Here is a 20,577-nt window from a genome sequence, read left to right on the forward strand (position 1 = left end):
TTGCAATTGGGCAACATGGCGCGTTCTTTTTACCAACATCGTTAATGAGCATCCACTTGGGTGTGGCCAGTGTTCAAACGTACTTCCAACCATATTGGGAAAGCTATTTGGATACGCAAATCAATCCAGCGGCTCTCGAATGTATGAACAAGCACAGACCTCCGCCGTTAACGCGAAATACATCGTCTTGCAGTCCCATCTGCTTCGCAGTCTTCCCCATCGCACTCATTCCTTTTTCGACGTAGAAACTTGAGTGACCGGTTCGCTTGACTGTATCAATCATTCCCTCAAGACATGCCCAACTATCCAGGCTAACATCCCCAATCCCACTGGCGCCACCCAGGTCACCGACAGTGCAAGCGAATAGCGTATGCCCTGCGATCGTTTGTACCGATAGTACAAGTCCCTTCCCTTTTATATGTCGTTGCGTTGCTCGAAAACGTTTTCTCAGAGATAGACCCTATCGGAGCCCTCCAAGCATTGAGTATGCAGTATCCCATGGCAAGTGTGATCATCATACCAAGGTCACAGCATCTGCTGAGGAGAAAGAGGAGAATCGATATCTTCCTTCATCAGCCAAAGCTTGAGTTGCGAGTTCTGCGTCTGTTGGAGACATGTTGTGCAATCTTGTGAACATTGACACAGAAAACCTCAGTATGAGAGTGCAGAAACTAATGATGAAAAACCGACAAGATGTGGCAAGAATTTATATATATCGATGAGGCTGCGTGTTCCTGAGCGACAAAGCGTTTGCCATGTGTCGCTCAGAAGCCCAGCCTTGGGAGTGTGCCAAATAGTGCAACGAGGCGTCCACCTTGCTCATTTGCGCGAGTTAATAATAATAAAATACAGATACCCAAAGGTCTTCAAAAGATTATTCAAGATATTCCATAGTCTTTTCTGTTCAATTTAAAAGGCTTGCAAACAAGTACAATGGATGAATTGAGCACATTGTAGTATCTAATGATGATGGAAAAGATGATCACTAGCACAGGTCATGAAGATCTTCATGTCTTCCACGATTTTCTGAATCTGATTATTATCTGGTGAAAGGTCAAGTGTATCTAGGAGATCAATTTTGATCTAGTTTTCCTGATTACAGGCTAGGTGATCATTGAACAATTTCGACCGTACCATGCCCTCTTTGCTGACCTGCATGAACGCGGAAGTGTCCTCGCGGTAGTCTGAAGAACGACGACGGAGCACGTCAAACAGTAATATCAGCAGCAGCTAGTTTAGCGGAGAAAGATAATATTCGGCGTTTAGAAGCACTTCGCATTTGCTCTTTTGACTAGAAGGTTACCCTTGGGTTATACTTGATTTTAGATGGAGGCTGAAGCGCTGAGGTTTAGTGATAGTACACTTCAACACAAGTTGTAAAACGTGTGCGTGCCGTGTAGACTTTTTTTTTTTTTACAATTACGTAAGCGTTTATCAACGTCAATTGGATCCGAGATTTTGATCCAAACGCGTACTGAACAGCTTTTAATTTGATTCTATTGACTGACCTTTACAAAAACTTCATGTTCTTGTCTCGACTACGACAGATCTATGCACGGTTTATGGCTCCTGTCGAATTCACCACACAGGTTATGAAATGCGATCCATCGAACATAACGTTTCTCCCGTCTTCTGACGAGCCATACATAACATCCGAAGAAACTTCAGAGGCACTGAAAATTGCCTCGCATCGGCTGGTTGATTTGGCACAAACTGTAGTATTCCCAACGGAAACCGTATATGGACTTGGAGCTCTAGCGCTGGATGCTTCTGCAGCAGCCAAAATCTTTGCCACTAAAGGACGTCCTCCCGACAATCCGCTGATCGTTCACGTCTCTTCCTTCAGTATGCTGCGTTCCCTCCTTCCACCTGGATACAATATTCCGAAATCATACGAAGTTTTAATGAAGCATTTCTGGCCCGGTGCACTAACACTTCTATTCCCTCGCAACGCCGACATGGTACCCAACATCATCACTGCTGGCCAGCCCTCTGTGGCCATTCGAATGCCTTCACATCCAGTGGCCCGAGCCTTGATCGCTACTGCCAATGCGCCACTCGCCGCTCCCAGCGCCAATACATCAGGGAAACCAAGTCCAACACGAGCAGAACACGTTCACCGCGATCTAGACGGGAAAGTAAGTCTCATACTCGACGGCGGTGCTTGTGGTCTAGGTTTGGAAAGTACTGTTGTCGACGGTTTACACGCAGATGGGAACTTGCGTGTATTAAGGCCTGGTGGAGTCACAGTTGAAGACCTAGAAAGGGTCTTACGCCAGGAGTTTCATGACATCGCCCATATACCAAGAGTCCTGGTGCATAAACGCGACTATGCTGACGAGCAGCTTGAAAGTGCACCAACGACTCCTGGTATGAAATACCGCCATTACTCTCCTTCCGTTCCGGTTACCCTTCTCTTAACTCTCCCCAGCCTATCTGGATCACAACCAGTAGTTAAGCTCTCAGATTACGTGGCTTCTCAGCGGAGGCACCATGTTAATCCAGAAACTCTCAAAATCGGTGTACTGGCACCCACGGACTCTAAACTCTGGAACGAAATAGACTCGATAAAAGACGTAGAATGGGCCCATTTCCCTTTGGGAAGTCTAGCTGAACCTTCAGTCATTGCACACAATCTATTTGATGGCTTGTTGAGCCTAGAGCAGAAAGGAGTTCACTTGATGTTAATAGAAGAAGTAGAGGAAACCAAAGAAGGTCTTGCGATCATGAATCGGGTCCGGAAGGCTGCTGGCGATTCTGTACGGATCGCATTGTTGTAGATATATGTGAGCGACTATCATTCGTTATCATTTCCTTTCGAACAACTTTGACATACAATTTGTCGTAAGCTTTTTGCATCTCAATGATTTATGCAAATCATAATATGTACGTTTACTCGAGTTTAATGCACAGTTTTTTTTTAATTCCTCCATGTATTCTTTAGGACAGGAATCGCAGAAATGCAAAATAGAGGCATCATATGTTCACTTTAACCTCCTAAAATCCTCCGAATTCTGTCGTTCCGGAGAAGTAGAATCTTGACGAACCGCCAAGCACTTGAAACGAGAATGAAGACCAATTCTTCGAGGTCGATAACCAGTCTTGCAATTAGCAATCGCTTTATTTTCCGAGTTGGAAGGTGACCTGCCATGATGCCTGAGCAGCTGGTTATCTTGTTTATTCGAGTCTAGACGTTACACTTAAACGTCAGGAAAATTTCTCTTCAGTTTTCCCTACCAACTACGTACAGTTTCCTGGATCCTTAATCGCATTTCCTATGTTCTCACTATTTATCGTACAGGCACTTGATTCAAAAACTAACTAATATACTAGCAATTGCTTCCTTTTAGACTCCCATCAGCTATCTATTGGTTCCGGAAAACGTGAACCGGAGGGTGCCGTGAAGTGGTCCCAAACCTCCCTGGCAATAGACTCCGTTGACCTTTTAGAGACAATTAGGCACCGAGATCAAAAACGTGAACCGGATGTTGCCGCGCTACTATGTCTTTCTGCTCATTCGGTAGATATGATCGTCTTTCACCTTCGTTTCACCCAATGAATCACCCAGGCTCTTTGGCAAATTGCCTCGTGTCCAATGAAGTCGCGTCGGGATTCAGGACATATATAAGGCGCCTTCAGAAATGTTTACAAGCCCCCAGATTTCACCTATTTTCACGACCGTCCCGACTCCTCACGACCTCAGAATACGCGCCTCGTTCAGCAGATCCTCACAAAAATGTCTTCCCCTCGTACGTTTACTTAAAATTCTCTGAAGCCGGGTGAAAAACTTACCCCACACCAACAAAACTTTTAGGTGATATCAAGACCGAGGATACTCTCCACTCGCGAGACTCTCATAGTCCAATAGAATGGCCATCTACACCCACCAATCATCTATCCATTCCCAACATCGTCATCCCTCAAGCACGCATGTCTGATTTCTCCTCTGAAGTTCCTGTGTCGAAGGTCGCTCGGGAGGCTCGCAGGTTCGAGGAGGCTTCTTACCAATCCGAGCGTCGCGAACCGTTTATGGTTAACTTCTCTCGCAACGATAGCACATCGCCACAGGCTTCCATAACTCCAACTACTCCAACCACTCCTACCCATAGTCGAGGTCCATCACCGTCTTCTTCAGAGCCATCACCCCCCAAGGTTGCTCGTCCTCCCAATGCCTTTATGATATTCCGATCGTGGTGGCTGAAGCAGAACGAGATCCCAAAACACGTAGAGAAGCGCCAGCAGGCCCTGAGTCGCGTCGCCGGACAGGTTTGGGGTCTTCTTGAAGAATCGGAAAAGCAAAAGTGGCATTTGAAGGCCTCCGAAATCCAACGCAAGCACAAGGAAGACAATCCGGACTACAAATTTGTTCCTTCACCACGAGGATCGCGAAAGAACAAGGACAAATCTCAGTCTTTGCCAGGAGATGTCACGACCGCTGAGGATCAGACGAAGCTCCTTCGCGAACGGTACACCAAGTATGCTGGTCCCTCTCCAATTCCTACTCGCAAGAAACAGGCGAAGAAGTCTCGCAGCGTCGACGCGCCCAGCCCCTCTAGAGTCTCTAACCCTTCTGTTACGGGTTCTCCTCTGTCGCGATCAGCTCCTACTCCGCGCTCTTTAGTGGCTTCTGCCGGGCCTTCTCCGGCTCATGGTGGGGCATTGCTTTCCCAGCCCGAATTTCCACAACTTCATCTTCCGCCTCCTCCTACATTGCTCAATTTCGACGGCTACTCGCAGGGTCAATTTTCTCTTGCAGATGCCAACGTGGAGGGGAACAAGTCCCTGGAGAGCATCCAGTATAACTTTGGAAATAACGATCAGTCCATGGTATGTGGTTTTTGGTGCACTTCAGGTGCTGGATTCTTACGGATTGTTCTGTTCTCCAGATGTTTGCCCACTATGACACCAACGGTGCTTACCAACAATTGTCGGGAGGTCTAAATGCTGGGTCATGGACCCAACAATCATTCGCTGGAACGACTCCCCAACTCGAAGCGAAACTCCAAGGTCTTCATCAACAACTCGCAGGGCCATTCTCTCCCCCTGCTGCCGTACTTCCTCAAAATACCGCCGATACCACTCAAATCAAGGACTTCTTTTCCTTCCCTGCTCTGGAGAACGTCAATTTCAATTTGGGTACTGGGAACGAAGATGCTTTCTTCAACACTATCTTCCATCCCGACCTGTATGCTCAGGATCAGGTCGATGCTACACCTAACCTCGACCTCACTGACGCTCATGAAATTGCACTTCACCTCAATCAAGTTCAGTACAACTTTGCTGACGACAACCTCTTCTCGACCTTTGGCAGACTGCAATGATCACGATCACGACCACCATTTATGATTCACGACACCTCTCTCATCAATTGATCTCATCTGTATTTTTATTTTTTTCATTTCAACACATTGGCATATGCATTTTATGGATTTGGATTCTGGGGCTTCGTTCGCATTCTGTATTTACCATACAACCGCTCATTGATTGAGAGTACCGGTTGTCTATTCTTCATGTACATATTTTATCATCTTCGTTCTATCTGCAATACATCCTTCTAGACGGTCATACTATATACACAAGATCTTGAGCAAGAGTTGAGAGAACGTTACGCGGTGGGTTCAACGGCGGTGATGGTTTGTGCCAATTGCTCAAGCTTGGAGTCTAGTAAATCGAGGATGGACTGTAAATCGGGATGGTTCTCTCCTTCCGGGACGCTCATCAGCGTGGACGGACGGTGGTATGCGACGATAGCTCCGGGGCCGTCTGGCTTTTCGGCGACTAAGAGACGTGGTGGAACGCAGAACCCGGCTAGTGGGTTGTGCGTCAGAATCTTTTGGGCGATGAGGGGATTCCCCACGACGTAAGATACATTGGCGGGCTTCTTGACGCCGTCGTATTGAAGGATTCTGTGGTGGGGGTAGTCGAAAAAGTACCTGCAATCAAAAAGACATACAGTCCGTCAGATGAATGATGATGGTATAGACAGATTCGGCATTTACTGACAAGAAGCTATTAGGCTTGTATTTGTTGATGGTGGATATGAATTCTTCTTGATTCTTGACTGCGCGAATCTGCGCCATGATATCTTCCGAGCCTGCCTTGTTTATTTCGACATCCAGACGCGAGATGACCTCTGCGAATGGGAGGCTTGTTTCGAATCTGATGAGATCCACGGAGATGGAGGTTGTAGTTTTAGCTGTCGACATTGTCGCGTTCTTGGACTAGAGTTCAAGTGATACAGGCGCAGAAAGCTGAACTGAGGGTGCGATGCCATATTCCATCTTCAAGCACCAGATATTTAACAAGTTACCACCCCCCGCTTGGGAGAGCATGTGTCTAAGTGCGATGGACAGATGGTAAACTTCTATAGCATTTAAGCTTTTTTTTACTATTATTATTATTGAAAATACCTCGGGGATATGGCCGAAGTGTATTTGACAAACCCAAAGCGCCCGCCGGGTGATACGTCCCTCCGAAACCATCAGAGCGCAGAGCGAAAATGGGTTCGATGGAGTGACAGTCGATAGTAAGCGTGATGATTATATCCAACCCATTTAATTTACGATGTAATGTTTTGAGTGAAAAGGTCTTGATGATCAGTCAGAGATCTTGTCGTTGTCGTTGGGCGCCACCACCACCAATAGGGCTCCAGAGATTGCCTGTCATCAAGTACAAGGACAAGGATCAAATCGCCACAAGCATGATAAAAAAAGAAGACTAGCGGAAGACGTGCTTAGCACAGGTGCGACGCGACTTAAAACGCCCCGGATATGGCGGCCCGCCAAATGTTACGTAATGCATAATCTTTTCAGCCCAAGTTGCTTCATGTATACCCTTCCTCACCTCCGACCAACCTAGATTCATTCTCTCGAATTTTTAGAATGCCTACTAAGCTTAAAACAAAGTCGAAAACTGTGGATGATCTGTTGCGTCAACAAGAAGAGCCTCCAAGAAAGAAAAGGCGGCTTTCTATTACGGAATCTCTATCTGGGGACGAAGATTCCGCTTCCACCTCTGACGACGAAGCAAGCTCTAGCAGAGAAATAAACGACGGGAATTACCTTTCAGATTCAGAAAGTGACGATGAGCTGCAAAAACCAGAGGCACCTTCACAAATCAATGTCGAGGATCGTCTGAATCTATTCGGAAAACGCTTCACATCTCCCAAACGCACCGTCGCAAAACCTTCCGTACCTCCCCCCGTGTCGTCTTTCGCGTCCCTAGGAATATCCAGACCACTACAAAGTGCACTGAACAGCATGTCTATCAAAACACCTACAGAAGTCCAGTCGGCTTGTATACCCGTTCTCTTGGCTGGCAAGTATATATTTTTTGTATACCGATATATATCGCTTTTTTTGACTTTTTGACGAAGGCAGAGATTGTATAGGTAACGCAAAGACAGGTTCAGGCAAAACCATCGCTTTTGCTTTGCCGATCCTACAAAAACTTTCAGTGGATCCTTATGGCATATTTGCATTAGTGTTGACTCCTACAAGGTATGTGACATTATTTTTTTTGGTTATTTTTATGCTTTTTTGCCTATCATCTTTGGTTACACAGGGAACTTGCATTCCAGATTGCGGAACAGTTTGCCGTTCTTGGGTCTTCGCTGAATGTTAGGACCTCAGTCATTGTTGGAGGGATGGACATGATGGCTCAGGCGCTGGAACTCGGTAATCGCCCTCATGTCGTCATTGCGACGCCTGGTCGGTTGGTCGACCATCTGCGAAGCTCAAGTGGCGAGTGGGATCTCTCAAGAGTGAAATTTTTGGTATGTGACATTCTTGGTATTGCTAGCATATTTACCTATTATTGCGCAGGTACTTGACGAAGCGGATAGACTATTAACGGAGACGTTCTCTTCAGACTTGGGGTATCTGTTCAACGTGCTACCGAAAGAAAGACAAACGTGTCTATTCACCGCAACGCTTACACCGTCTATTGAAACCTTGGCTGAAGCGCCGCCCAGACCCGGGAAGCAGAAGCCTTTTATTCACCGAATGAAGGCGACGTGAGTTGGTCTTTGTCGACTATTGTGACGTTTCTAATCTCCAGTCTAGAGTTGAAACAGTATCGACTTTGAAGCAGCACTACATCTTGGTTCCTTCACATGTTAGAGAATCATATCTCTTTTACCTTTTATGCAACCCCCCAGAATCTACTCTGCACATGCGACGCGCGCCCCCAGAACCGACGAAAAAGAAATCCAATCCTGTAAAGTCGAAAGCGAAAAAGGCAAAGGTCGACAATGCAGACGATGAGCTGGAACAACCGCCGCCAACGATCATCTTTTGCGCCAAGCCCAAGACGGCTGCGTATCTTACCCTTTTGTTGAAGACGCTGAATATCCGTAGTACAGCGTTGCACTCGAGGCTGACCCAACGTGAGCGATTGTCATCGTTGTCGCTGTTCCGAGCGTCGGTGGTTCCTGTGCTGGTCTCTACTGATGTCGGAGCGCGTGGGTTGGATATCGAGGAGGTTGCTATGGTCATCAATTGGGATCTGCCCAGTGAGCCGGAGGAGTATACACATCGTGTGGGACGAACTGCGCGTGCTGGAAGGGGAGGTATCGCCATCAGTTTTGTGACTGAGCGCGACGAGGAGCGTGTTTTGAAAATTGAGGACCGGATCAGTGAGTTGCATTGAGAGCATTGCTTAGACCAAGTTGAGACGGAAGTTGTCTAGAAACGAAACTGGAAGAAATGACGCTGCCCGAAGACAAGGTGCTGGACAAGCTGAACGCGGTGTCGACAGCGAAACGGCTGGCGAACATGGTGAGTGATTTGTGCTGGAGATGGAATTCGGTGCCTTGACGGTATATCTGTCAGGAACTGCACGACTCTAATTTTGGCAAGAGAGAGGAGATTCACAAGATGAAATATGGGACGCGCAGAGAGGGGGAAAAGTAGACGCGAAGAGACGCGTAGATCGAGTGAGGAGTGGATCATGATGGAGGAAGTAATATAGATGAGATGTAGAGAATAGAGATCGTATTAACACGAGGCAGACCAAGCTGGGAAGACTGAAAATGGGGTGGAAATCTGGCCGGACAGGACCCCTGGCCCGAAATACGGAAATGTAGAACGCGCCCGATAAGCTGCCTGATCACAGCCATTTCTAAAATCTCTCTCTTTCCCTCCGCCCACACCAATGGACCCCGACTGGGAATCCGTTCTGCAGTTCGTCAGCGATCCCCTCGACGCCGACTACGCTGCCAACAAGCACGCCGTCCGCTCCCCAATCCAGGTCCCGACGCCCCCAGTGAGCTCTTTCTCCTTCTCGCCCGCCGTCCAAGACCTGCTCACTCTCTTCTAGCAATCCAACGACGGCTCCCCTGTCGTCGATGACCCCGCCGACGCACAGACCCTCGTCTCAGTCTCCACCACCTTCTTCCCAGGCGCACAGCACCTCCCCGTCCAGCCAGACACAGTCCTTCTCTCCTCCGACAATGTCTTTTTCTACGTCCATTCACATCTCCTCATCGCTGCCTCCGAAAACGGCTTTCGCGGACATCTGCCCCAGTCCCCGTCCACATCAAAACACGGCCAAAACCCCATCATCTCCCTCCCAGAAAATTCAAAGGTTCTCAATGTGATCCTCCACGCCGTGTACGATATGTCCTGCGCGCACTACTCGCCTACCTTTCCCTGTCTCATCTCCGCCGTTAACCGCCTCCCTATCTATGGTATACGCCCAAAAAGTCGCATAGCACCCTCAATGCCCCTCTTTTCTATTCTCCTTTCCCATGCACCTTTGTATCCTATAGAATTATATGCCCTTGCCGCCTCCTTCGACCTCTACGATCTTGCCGTGTCTACATCATCGCATCTCCTCTCCTTCCCCCTGGCATCCATTACCGACGAGATGGCTGAGCGCATTGGCCCAGTCTACCTAAAGCGGCTCTTTTTCTTGCACTTTGGTCGCTCCGACGCGTTGAAGCGGGTTCTCCTCCCGCCGCCCCACCCGCATGCACCGACTCCGCTCTGCGATTTCACCGAACAGAAAAAGTTGACGAGGGCGTGGGCACTAGCATCCGCGTATCTTGCGTGGGATGCAAGGCCGGGTGAGCTCGTTGTGCTCGTATCTTAATCCCGAATACTTATACTGATGACTTAGACTTGTCGACAAGTACCATGGAGTCTGCTCTCCGTCCCTTAGCGGAACACCTCACTTGCGAGGGATGCCAACAAGCTCTGCGGGATCGCATCAAGAATCTCGTCGTACAGTGGTCTGTCGTAAAGGTGCGCGTGCTGCAACGTAATGATCGTGAATATATGCGCTTACACTACTTCCACAGAGGACGATCTGACTCCTCATTCTTCCCTTGTTTTATCAGACCAGCATCACCATTCCATACACATATCCCACCACCGTCAATAGCAAGCTTTCGTTTCCAAGAAATTCCTCGATGTTTCCTACTTTATTTGCATTTTTCGCATTGTATCATCGCCTTCCATCGCATATTCTCAACACACGCATTATTCCCGTTGTATGGACCATTGATACCCAAAAAAACATTGCCGACGAATGCATTGTACCATCTCCCCTTCCTTTACAGTATTGTTTTGCTGCCCGCCGCACACGAATAATCGATATACACGACTCGATTCTTGTAGCCACTACCAGTCTCATATACACGATTGGGACTTCCTGTAATTGTAAAATAAAAACATATCGTATATAGTACACCCCAATTTCATCCTACAAACACATGACTGACGTAGTGATTGACGTCAGTGATGAATTAACCTATCCAATGCCCAAAGGGAAACCCTAACCCAGGTATCATACCGAGTGTCCGGGGGGTATCAGTGCCACAGCACCACTACCGCGCTTTCAAGTCTTCTGCCAGGATCGCATCGTTCAGTTCATCAAGCGGTGCGAGTTCCTTTTTGTCGACAAGGTCAAACTGCTCCCGCATCAGTCGATCTGTTCCCAAATTCTCAGGGTGTCCCGCGTACCTCGTTGATAAACAGGAAGAAATGCCGGTAGCTCGTATTGAGATGAGCTGCGTATATGCGGGTGAGCCTCAGTTCATTCGAGAATAGTCCGGTATATATACCTTCGATGCCGAGCGCGCATATGTGGTCAAAGTGGTTGCTGTAGATGTGCGCATACACACGGAACAGACGCCTCACAATCGTCTTCACCGTATCGCGAAAGCTCCTTGGAAATGCAACGCCTGCAAAGAGGAATTCACTTCGCTAGTACTCGATTGGAGCGTAATGTATAGTTACGTACCGATCTTGTTGGGGAAGATCGATTCGTCGTCGAGCAGGTTCTGAGCCCAGTTCATGAGCGCGTCCACATAATCTGGCGCCGCCAGTTTTGTGGGTCGTTTGTACTTGACACCGTCTTCCCACAGATACTCATATCTGTGGATCGATCATCCCACGTATGAAGGGTATACGTTGTACAACTTTGAATGTAACACACGTACCGTGGGCCGGCAGACATTACAGGGCACTGGAAACATTTCGTCAATACCTTCCATATCAATGATATTTCTGGCGCAAAACTGACTTCTGAGGGTATACAAAACTCCGTGACAGTCCCATAAAGCATGTTCAAATGATTGAAGAAATCGACGGCTGGAAGGCGATGTGTGTGCGATAGATGAAAGGGAGGGGAGCGCTTCGATACAAAAGAGGCAGCTTACTGTGGACTGCAAGCCATTCGTTCAAGTCCTCGCCCTCTGGCAATTGCACGGCCAATCTCAGATTCCCCGATCCCTAGACGCGTTCAAAGGCGGTGAGCGGGAACGCTCCATTACTCCAGAATACGCAACGACGCGTGGAGTTAGGATCCTACCAAAGTGGCCTCGGCGTACTTCCTCAGCTGATACTGCTTGGTACCCTCTGGTACATCCTTGCGCGGTTTGAATGTCCGTGTTTTGCCTCTACATTCCAGAAACAATGAAGATCAGTCCGTGCGGGAATGGTGGATGGCTAATGGAACGCTTACAAGCCAAAGAACGAAGACATCGAGAGGTACAGGCCAAACGGCTAATCAGCACTGAGCGGTGCCAAATAGGCAAGTCCGGGGTTCGGTGATAGCCGGACATAACGGCTTGCGATGGCTCGGCTACGCTCCTCGGGCTAGGCAACCAACCACTTCCTTCGACAACCGTACATACGAGCGTCGCACTTTTGCTCATCGAGCACCAACCTTTACCAATGAAATTTTTCGATCGACAATTTGCTCACCGCGTTTCATCTGGATTTTTATTCGTAGAGCCTATTCATATCCCCCTCAATCGTGGTTAACCGGAATCGGTGAACAGAGACGCGCGGTTCACAAATCATGAGCCTTCGCCGTGAGATCTGCTATATACATTATTTAGCATCTGGATTACGAATACCGGCGCAGATCACCAGGATGCGGCAGCTTTGCAATCATCATCCACGCTATTCCACACATATCACTGGCCGGGAAATTGTGTCATGACAAAGACCTCCTAATATCTTGGGTATATAAGACACGGTGGTTTTGGATCCTTCTGGAATCATAATCATAATCCACTGCTTTTCATCTCTCCCACATAGTCCAAAAACCCAAAGCGATGCCTTCTGTACTTTTCGTGTTGACTTCTGCCAATAAAACCCTCACAGGTGCTCAAACGGTAAGTCCAAACCTTATAGGAATTGACACCGTCCGCTGGCGACTCACACACACGCTATGTGAATTTAGGGTTGGTACTTGCCTGAGGCGGCTCATCCTTACTACGTACTTGCGCCACACGCCACCATCGATTTCGCCGCGCCCAAAGGCTCCAACCCACCGATTGACGAAGGGAGCGTCCAGGTGAGAGCAATACGCTACCTTTTGATAGAGAAAATATTGAAAAGGCATCATGTTCCCGCACTCTCCAGGCCTTCAAAGACGAAGACTCTGTCAAATTCCTGAATGATCCTACTGTGAAGGAGAAATTGGCCAATGCGAAAAAGCTTTCGGATGTGCAATTCAAAGACTATGACGCCATCTTTTACGTTGGAGGACATGGTCCCGTCATTGATTTGCCTGAGGATAAGGACAATATTAAGTTAATCGGGGAGGTGAGTGGAAACCGGTCACCATTTTATTGGAGTGGTCGTGGCTTATTTTGGGGGGCATGAATAGTTTTGGAACGCTGGAAAGATTGTGTCGGCTGTTTGTCATGGACCTGCGTAAGATATACTTCACCGATGATAATGATAATGAATGTTACTGATATAATATCTATCAGAGCTCTTGTAGGTGGCGTAGACGCACAAGGCAAATCAATCTTCGCGGGAAGAAATTTCACTGGATTCTCAAACGAGGAAGAGAAACAAGTGGGCAAAGTCGCGGTCAGTTTTCGACGAGTTCTTCGACGTCATGGGATTCATTCTCATTTCCTTGTTTAGGACGTGCCATTTTTGTTGGAAGACAAAATTACCGGACTCGGAGGCAAATACACCAAGGCAGACAAACCCTGGGGAGTCAGTGCAATTACTCAACGTCATGCCGAGGTCATATTTAACATAATTTTGTTTTTCAGGAAAAAGTTGTCGTTGATGGCAAACTCATCACTGGGCAAAACCCTGCTTCTGCTGTTGGTGTTGGGAAAGCTATTCTTCAAGCACTTCAATAGATGCCCGACGTAAACAGTGAGACATTGAAACATTACGGAAGACCCGTATAGTAAATGAATTATCAAATGGATATAACTGTAATAAAGTAGTATATAGGCACGACATAAAATAACTATGTTCAAGGAACTTGCGCCGCAACTTGAAGAATGAACTGGATTGGACAGGAATTTAAGATATGGGTTTGTACTATTGGCCGTCGACCAGCTTTGGTATGGATTTTCTGTTGCTCAGTCCTCATGACGCCTACACTGCTATACAGCACACGTATTTTGCACGCATCTTTGCGCCGCCGCAAAGTTGGTATGAATTGATTCCGCGAATGTAGCCATGATGTCATACGCAATCGTTTGCAGGCTTCGAGTCAGAAACAAGAGTCGGTTAGGCGGATAGAACGATGGCCGATTCTACTTAACTACCTGATAACGATTGAAGAAGCTGACTCATCATACTTCCAACCCTGTCATTATCGCGGCTTCCTCATATGGAAAGCCAGACTGATCTGCTCAATGTTTGGCTCATGCCGCGTGATGGCCTTTGTAAATTAAACAATAAATAAATAAATAGTCATTTTGCTTTATAAATCAAGGTGTATCACGATGTCACCGTGACTGATTAAATATTTGTTCGGTACTGAACGTGTAGAGCACAACTCGCTGCAGAGTACTTTCAGTATTGTTCACATACCTTCATATTTTTGCTCCTATAAATTACTTTTAATAATTAAGAACCAAACCTCCCGCCCTATGGAAACCCATAGAACTTTAGAACATTGATATCAATTTGAAATGTCACGACAGGAGTAGGTGAATAGGAGTCCATTGAACCGATGGACGACTTGGACACTTTTATTCCTTAACCATTTCCACGATTATCCTGCTTTATTCACCATTTTCTATTATGAACAAGCCAACTGGAGATTATGAGGCCAAGTTTACATCGGAGCAGAACATGCCAGTTCAATGTAATCGATGCAAACAGCAATTTGCACCGGGTACCCGGCTCCAATGGATGCATAATAAGCATCAAGGCGAAGGGCGTTACCTTTGTGGCTCATGCTACGAGTACTATTTATCGAAGAAAACTACGATACGTCGTGATAACAATCAGGGTCACAGTTAGTCTATCTTTAATATTTATTGTTAATTGACTTTATAATCTTTATTAGAGTCCGAAATAGCAGCTCGTAATGTTAGAGCTTTGCCGGTTGCTTCAGCTGCCGCTCACGTTGGTCGTGGTGAGTAATGTTTAATCTTTGGAATAATGGTTTCTCATTTAAATTGAAAATTAATAGTAGATAATGCTGCAACTTCCGAAGCAGCTATAGTCCAGAAGCATATTGCTGCAGCACAGCGTGATGGTAAGTTAACCAACTATCCGGTAATGTCCAAATCTGAACAATAATTAGAGCGCCTTGCACCTGTTGTTGCTGTGGGAAGAAATATTACACAAAGTGTTGCATATGGTTCTCCAGTCACAAATAGGCCTGCTCGACAACAAGGCGTTAGCTCTTTTGGAGCTCTGTCTGGTCCTGGATCGACTGTTGTGAATGTCGGTCTCAAAGCCAAATCGCTTACCTTTCCACAAAAGGATTTACTCAATCCGGGCTATCAAGAAGCACATGGATTTTATAACGAGATGCGCCAACATTTTGCGGCTATGGCGTATAGCTCCGCAGCCAATGCAGAGCTTGTAGTGGTCAAAGTTTGGCTTTCTGTCCGTGTTCCGACCAAAAAAAGCCCAGTTCATATTGCTGTAAGTAATTTGGTTCTTATTTCTATGATATATTCAGCTTAATATTGGTATATTTTAGGGTCTTCATGAGGCCGTTTCAAATATTCCAGTTCATATAGGTCTAACTGATCTTAAACGGGTAATGTATTATGCTTTACTTCCTCAATTTTTGGAATGGTCAAAGGGGTTTCCTTTGCGTATCGATGACTGTGTTGTTAGGAATAAGTTATGGGTTGAACTTATTCCAAAACAGCCAGATGTTGATGCTATATCGGAACACTTTTTCAGTTTCAAAGGTCGGAATAAGCTTTCAAAGATTTTTACTCCGAAGCAAGGAATTGAACTATACCTTTGTATTACTCACCGCCTTTATGAGTCTATAATAGACCATATTACGGAGCCAAAGGAAACTTCTCATCGGCGGAATGATGAAATGCAGGTAAGTGTTTTACTAGGTTTCTTTTGTAATGAGAATGACTAATATATTTTAAAGCCTTCAGCTTCGCTTCATGGAAGTATAGCATCTAAGGCTGTAAAGCGCAAATATTGGGAATCAGATGTTAGTAAACATTTTTGTTCTACTTACAACCACAGACTTACTGCAATTTTAGAATTTTGAGGCTGATCCAGTAGAGGGTCCATCACTTCAGCATACAGCAGATGAGCTAAAAAATGCACTTCAGCTTCAAGTCCCACCGCGCAAAAAAAATATGAAATCGTTATGTAAGTTTTAAATCTTTTTCTATGTTTAAAGTTAGAAAATGTACTAAATTCATGTTTTTTTATAGTTCAGACAGTTATTGAAGATGTTTCGTTCTTCAAACTACCACCTCCAGTTTCATTCAGCGACTTGGTTAAAAACCCAGATGAGCTAGCGACTCAACAGCGGCCCACCTTTCCTATCAACGACCAGCTGCTTCGCGCAGCTGGTCTGTGTCCGAGACTACAGCCGCCGCTGCCGCCGGTGTGTCCCGCCATCCCCGACGACCAGCATTCCGCTTCCACCGCCTCCATCGACGACCACCAGCACGAGGCAGCTGGGTCGTGTCGCCGCTGCCGCTGCCGCCCTTCCCCGCTCTAGCCACCATCGACAATCACCAGGGCAAGGCTGCTGGGTCGGCCGCCGCTGAGGGGGAAGAAGAAGACGGCACAGCTGTGTTTGCATTTCCATTCGCATTTGCGTGTCCACCAACCCTTGATTGGCGAGGAAGTATCTACTTTCTATTGTATTTTAGCACAATTAACTGTTTTTTATGCCCAATAACTGATTATTGTGTAGTTGATACTAAGACTAAGTAATTTATAGATTTACTGTGTTATTTATTCTTCATCTGTATCTGTAAATGAAGCATAGTTTCCATCGTCTGAGTGTTCCTGCAACCCAACAACTTTATCACCTTGTCGCAGGTCTTTCATTCCATCAAGTAAAGATATTTCCTCTTGATCAATACCTTGTTCTTCAGCAACACGCGCAGTCAGAACAACTTCAATTTCTTCATCAACCTCACCACGAAAGCGCTCGAGCATGGTACGATAAATTTCCCAAAAACTGGCCATTGTTACCTCAGGAGTCCCAATGTCCTCATAAATCTTTCGGGCTCGTTCGTCAAAGGTGGGTGGTGTAAGTTGAAAAACTGGGTGATCTTTGGGTGCATACTCATTTTCAAGGTCATCAAGAAGGTCTTCTGTAACAGGAATCTATTCAATGTAAATTGAATTTCTGGTCTATAGCATCTACACAATAAACATACCTTAAAGTCAAGAGCATTGAATTTTTTGGGCTTGGTGCGAATTAACAGAGGAGCACCGAGTGGGAGAATTTTCTTGCGGTCTGAACGTGGTGCCGTTCGATTTTTGGTATTTGCCCACTTGTCAAGCTCGTTTTGCAGCCATGGAATTGCGATCCAGCGGAAAACCAAGCTATGTAAACAATAATTAAAACAGATATCACAAAAAATTATGATCAAACATACTTTTCAACAACATTGGTAACTTCATACCATCCAGAAACAACTCCTTGTTGGAACAAATCCTCATAACCAGGAGCAAAGTCACGACGAAATACCGACCAATTGATTTCAGGCTTGATGTTGGCTTTATGCCAAAGCCACCTATGTTGCAGAGTCCCAACAAGAGTAGGATCAAGCCGGTGTCGAGCCAAGGTCTGAACGTTGGCTACACCAAAATTTTCTGATCCTGGGTCACTTTGCGTCGTAAGAGGAATAGCTGTTTAAAGTTAACTTTATTCAGTAAAAATAATAGAAGAGTAAAATTAAACCTACCGCCATATTTGCGAGCCGTATCAATAAAATAACCAGCAATTAGACGGGGATTCTTGTTAGTCCACCATACCTTTAACCAATTCAGGAATCCAGTGAATGGATCTGCACTGTGGTGAAGCCATAGTCCAAACCGAGGACCCCATTTGTCGTGTTGGTCTTGGGCCCAAGTATCGTTAACACCAGCAGCATGGTAGCGTCTGCGTTTGAATCTACGAGCCTTCCGAGCCTTTAGCGCATCGGGCTCAGTCATTTGAAGATAATTATAAACAACACTTCTGGTGTAGACTATATTTGAGCAAGTTCTTCCAAAAATGATAATATTCAATTCATACCGAGGAACTCTGATATTAAACTCAACCCGTAGCTGCTTTCTAATCATTTCCACACCTCGAGTAGGGAATCTAGTTCGCATTTCCTGAATGGCAGGGGCAATTGACTCCAAGGTGTGCTTTTGTTGTCGAGTACTGAGAAGATCCCACTTTTTTCTAAGCCTTTTAATGCTCGACACACTAGAAGTAGATTAATTGATACGTATTCCCGTGTCCGTAGAGGTAATAACAACGCACCTTAGGCCATACAATTCTGTATTGTAATGGTCTTTCATATTGTCCTGAATCTCACAATCGTTCTGACCTAGATCATAGTAGAACTGTACGTATTCCTTGATTTCATCCTCAGGGGCTTGTGGATCAATAGATGACTTCAGTTTCTATTACCTATTGTACAAAACACAAGACTTACGAAGTGGTTTATGCTGGTTCGGCATTGATTTTAATACAAAAAGAATAGAAGAGACGGCGCTGAGTAGGGATTTTCAATTGTTGCCCTATCACAATGAGAAACAAGGTAGGAAAATATATTTCATTCAGAATAGGAGTCTACGGATAACACAAGCATGTTTTAGCTAGACGTTAGCAGGACCGGCCATCACGCGGCATGAGCCAAACATTGAGCAGATCAGTCTGGCTTTCCATATCCTCAACCAAATTTGGGATTTCTTCCCATTTACGGCAAGTCTCCGAAGAAGGTCACGAAGTTTATTAATAAGCACATCCGACTTGTCGATTCTTGTCGATCACATATTGGCACTGAAATGGGTTGTTTTTGGTCCATGTGTAACGTGCCAGGCCTATCTTGCGAGGAGTACTCGCCGCATGGAACCGCATTGTTCGTACGAGCCGGACGACCGTGTCCAAATCCAACTACACGTTCAAGTCGCGACGGGTTTGACGGGCGCGGTACTACTATGATTCACCACAACATTCAGGGATATGCCCCTCCGAATTGGAAAATAGAAACTCGCCTTGTTTGAATATAAAAGGACCATGATATATACCAGGTATTCTCCATTGTCTCTTAGACACTCCATCCCAACCAATCAACCATCTACCAAGCTTCTATCACGTTCAGTCGTATTACTGCAACAATGCCTGCCGTCCTCTTTATCCTGTCATCTGCAGACAAAAGCCTTGCTGGAAAGCAAACTGTAAATATCTTTAAATTTCAACGCTCCTGATCTTCTTGACTAACTATTTGCGTGGATTATAGGGCTGGTATTTGCCAGAGCTTGCGCATCCGTACTACGTTCTGACTGCGAACGGCATCGACATCGATTTTGCTGCTCCCAAAGGCCCAAATCCTGTGCCAGATGAGGGAAGCATCAGAGTACGATATTAGTTTGCAAATTTACATCCGATTAAAGTTGACACTGTTTTGCAGGACTTTAAAGACGAGGACTCTGTTAAATTTTTAAATGACCCCGTTGTAAAGAATAAACTGGCTACTGCTAAAAAGCTGGCCGACGTCTCAGCCAAAGATTACGATGGCCTTTACATCGGTGGAGGGCATGCGCCAGTGATGGATCTCCCCAATGATCCCGAAAACAATAGACTAATTGGCGAGGTCAGTCGCAAGCAAATTTTAGTCTGTCAGTGAAACGTTCTAATATATGTGCTCTTTCCTTTAGTTCTGGACGACCGGGAAACCCGTTGCAGCCGTCTGCCATGGACCAGCGTGAGATATATCGCTGCTTCTCGTCGTATCTTTGAAGTAAGCTAACAGCACCCGTCGACAGTGCTCTCGTAAACTGGAGGTCTGAGGATGGGAAATCTTTGTTTTCTGGAAAAACAGTCACCGGTCTTTCCAACACAGAGGAAGCTATGATTGATGGCACTGGAGTGAGTTAAATGGTAATCAGTTCATATGACGGTTTTTCAATGTTCTTTTTTCCTTTAGGATGTACCTTTCTCTTTGGAAGATAAACTTACTGAACTTGCAAAGTCCTATGTAAAAGCCGACAAGCCATTTGGGGTAATCGATCTTTCGTTTTTCATTGTAAAGTTGAAAACTCAAGTCGACATGTTCACAGGAAAAGGTCGTCGTCGATGGACAACTTATCACTGGACAAAATCCAGCCTCATCTGTATCTATTGGCAAAGCTTTGCTCAAGGCTCTTTAGTAGATGCAGACTTCGATCAAAGTTGATTCAGAAAGCTCGACGTTTGCAGTACAAGTACTCTGTATTACCATTTACAAATAAAGCACTCAAATCTTACTCTTGAAGATTTATCCATTTAATTGAAGAGAAAGTTACCAGTGGTTGGCAATATTTATTCATTCGTCTACACATCATGTGAATAATGAGAGTGCCGTTTACGGCGGTCCATGCCCCTAAATCATGCTTTAGTAATAAGATGATTCAGTGCAAAGCTGCACTATGTTATACCGTCAAAATAAAACTGTTGAATTCTTTCACTTTCAAAAAATGTGAAATGAATGCGTTACAATCGATCTAACTCCATTGTTGACACAAAAGCCCAGGTGTGTTCGTAAATGTAACTTACTTAAATTGGAAATTATTTCTATTTATGGATAATCCGAAGTTGCGATACTTCTTGCCAATGATGGAAGGGTAAATGGAATAACCAGAAGACAAGATGTAACTACTA

General features: G+C 45.7%; 10 protein-coding genes across 10 annotated transcripts; 7 read left to right on the forward strand and 3 right to left on the reverse strand.

The window, feature by feature from the left end:
• Positions 1 to 1,523: 1,523 nt before the first annotated feature.
• On the forward strand, positions 1,524 to 2,780 carry JR316_0005061 (Threonylcarbamoyl-AMP synthase; the record flags this gene model as incomplete). Its single annotated transcript, XM_047890825.1, has 1 exon — positions 1,524 to 2,780. One exon carries the CDS (start codon positions 1,524 to 1,526, stop codon positions 2,778 to 2,780), a length of 1,257 nt encoding a protein of 418 aa, XP_047750586.1.
• A 956-nt stretch (positions 2,781 to 3,736) lies between these two features.
• On the forward strand, positions 3,737 to 5,321 carry JR316_0005062 (HMG-box protein STE11; the record flags this gene model as incomplete). The annotated part of the gene is made up of 3 exons (XM_047890826.1): positions 3,737 to 3,749; positions 3,815 to 4,827; positions 4,887 to 5,321. 3 exons carry the CDS (start codon positions 3,737 to 3,739, stop codon positions 5,319 to 5,321), a joined length of 1,461 nt encoding a protein of 486 aa, XP_047750587.1.
• A 284-nt stretch (positions 5,322 to 5,605) lies between these two features.
• On the reverse strand, positions 5,606 to 6,206 carry JR316_0005063 (uncharacterized protein; the record flags this gene model as incomplete). The annotated part of the gene is made up of 2 exons (XM_047890827.1): positions 5,606 to 5,933; positions 6,004 to 6,206. The coding sequence occupies 2 exons, from the start codon at positions 6,204 to 6,206 to the stop codon at positions 5,606 to 5,608; spliced, it is 531 nt and encodes a 176-aa protein (XP_047750588.1).
• A 675-nt stretch (positions 6,207 to 6,881) lies between these two features.
• Positions 6,882 to 8,912, forward strand: JR316_0005064 (ATP-dependent RNA helicase DBP8; the record flags this gene model as incomplete). The annotated part of the gene is made up of 7 exons (XM_047890828.1): positions 6,882 to 7,321; positions 7,380 to 7,499; positions 7,564 to 7,774; positions 7,824 to 8,014; positions 8,064 to 8,635; positions 8,689 to 8,777; positions 8,832 to 8,912. The coding sequence occupies 7 exons, from the start codon at positions 6,882 to 6,884 to the stop codon at positions 8,910 to 8,912; spliced, it is 1,704 nt and encodes a 567-aa protein (XP_047750589.1).
• A 241-nt stretch (positions 8,913 to 9,153) lies between these two features.
• On the forward strand, positions 9,154 to 10,312 carry JR316_0005065 (uncharacterized protein; the record flags this gene model as incomplete). Its single annotated transcript, XM_047890829.1, has 4 exons — positions 9,154 to 9,264; positions 9,319 to 10,066; positions 10,120 to 10,244; positions 10,301 to 10,312. 4 exons carry the CDS (start codon positions 9,154 to 9,156, stop codon positions 10,310 to 10,312), a joined length of 996 nt encoding a protein of 331 aa, XP_047750590.1.
• Positions 10,313 to 10,828: 516 nt separating this feature from the next.
• JR316_0005066 (MOB kinase activator-like 1-like protein A) lies at positions 10,829 to 11,568 on the reverse strand (the record flags this gene model as incomplete). The annotated part of the gene is made up of 6 exons (XM_047890830.1): positions 10,829 to 10,912; positions 10,965 to 11,011; positions 11,066 to 11,185; positions 11,245 to 11,378; positions 11,444 to 11,469; positions 11,527 to 11,568. The coding sequence occupies 6 exons, from the start codon at positions 11,566 to 11,568 to the stop codon at positions 10,829 to 10,831; spliced, it is 453 nt and encodes a 150-aa protein (XP_047750591.1).
• Positions 11,569 to 12,565: 997 nt separating this feature from the next.
• Positions 12,566 to 13,615, forward strand: JR316_0005067 (Glyoxalase 3; the record flags this gene model as incomplete). The annotated part of the gene is made up of 7 exons (XM_047890831.1): positions 12,566 to 12,625; positions 12,694 to 12,807; positions 12,876 to 13,058; positions 13,123 to 13,169; positions 13,229 to 13,331; positions 13,389 to 13,463; positions 13,523 to 13,615. The coding sequence occupies 7 exons, from the start codon at positions 12,566 to 12,568 to the stop codon at positions 13,613 to 13,615; spliced, it is 675 nt and encodes a 224-aa protein (XP_047750592.1).
• An 898-nt stretch (positions 13,616 to 14,513) lies between these two features.
• On the forward strand, positions 14,514 to 16,646 carry JR316_0005068 (uncharacterized protein; the record flags this gene model as incomplete). Its single annotated transcript, XM_047890832.1, has 10 exons — positions 14,514 to 14,730; positions 14,782 to 14,850; positions 14,911 to 14,973; positions 15,022 to 15,368; positions 15,427 to 15,786; positions 15,841 to 15,906; positions 15,959 to 16,070; positions 16,136 to 16,276; positions 16,297 to 16,557; positions 16,627 to 16,646. 10 exons carry the CDS (start codon positions 14,514 to 14,516, stop codon positions 16,644 to 16,646), a joined length of 1,656 nt encoding a protein of 551 aa, XP_047750593.1.
• Positions 16,647 to 16,667: 21 nt separating this feature from the next.
• On the reverse strand, positions 16,668 to 18,395 carry JR316_0005069 (uncharacterized protein; the record flags this gene model as incomplete). The annotated part of the gene is made up of 7 exons (XM_047890833.1): positions 16,668 to 17,045; positions 17,099 to 17,267; positions 17,321 to 17,573; positions 17,630 to 17,904; positions 17,962 to 18,138; positions 18,196 to 18,310; positions 18,371 to 18,395. The coding sequence occupies 7 exons, from the start codon at positions 18,393 to 18,395 to the stop codon at positions 16,668 to 16,670; spliced, it is 1,392 nt and encodes a 463-aa protein (XP_047750594.1).
• Positions 18,396 to 19,055: 660 nt separating this feature from the next.
• JR316_0005070 (Glyoxalase 3) lies at positions 19,056 to 20,087 on the forward strand (the record flags this gene model as incomplete). The annotated part of the gene is made up of 7 exons (XM_047890834.1): positions 19,056 to 19,115; positions 19,178 to 19,294; positions 19,349 to 19,531; positions 19,596 to 19,642; positions 19,704 to 19,806; positions 19,865 to 19,939; positions 19,998 to 20,087. The coding sequence occupies 7 exons, from the start codon at positions 19,056 to 19,058 to the stop codon at positions 20,085 to 20,087; spliced, it is 675 nt and encodes a 224-aa protein (XP_047750595.1).
• Positions 20,088 to 20,577: the final 490 nt, after the last annotated feature.

Source organism: Psilocybe cubensis, chromosome 4 (assembly GCF_017499595.1).
Source record: "Psilocybe cubensis strain MGC-MH-2018 chromosome 4, whole genome shotgun sequence".
NCBI lineage: Eukaryota > Fungi > Basidiomycota > Agaricomycetes > Agaricales > Agrocybaceae > Psilocybe > Psilocybe cubensis.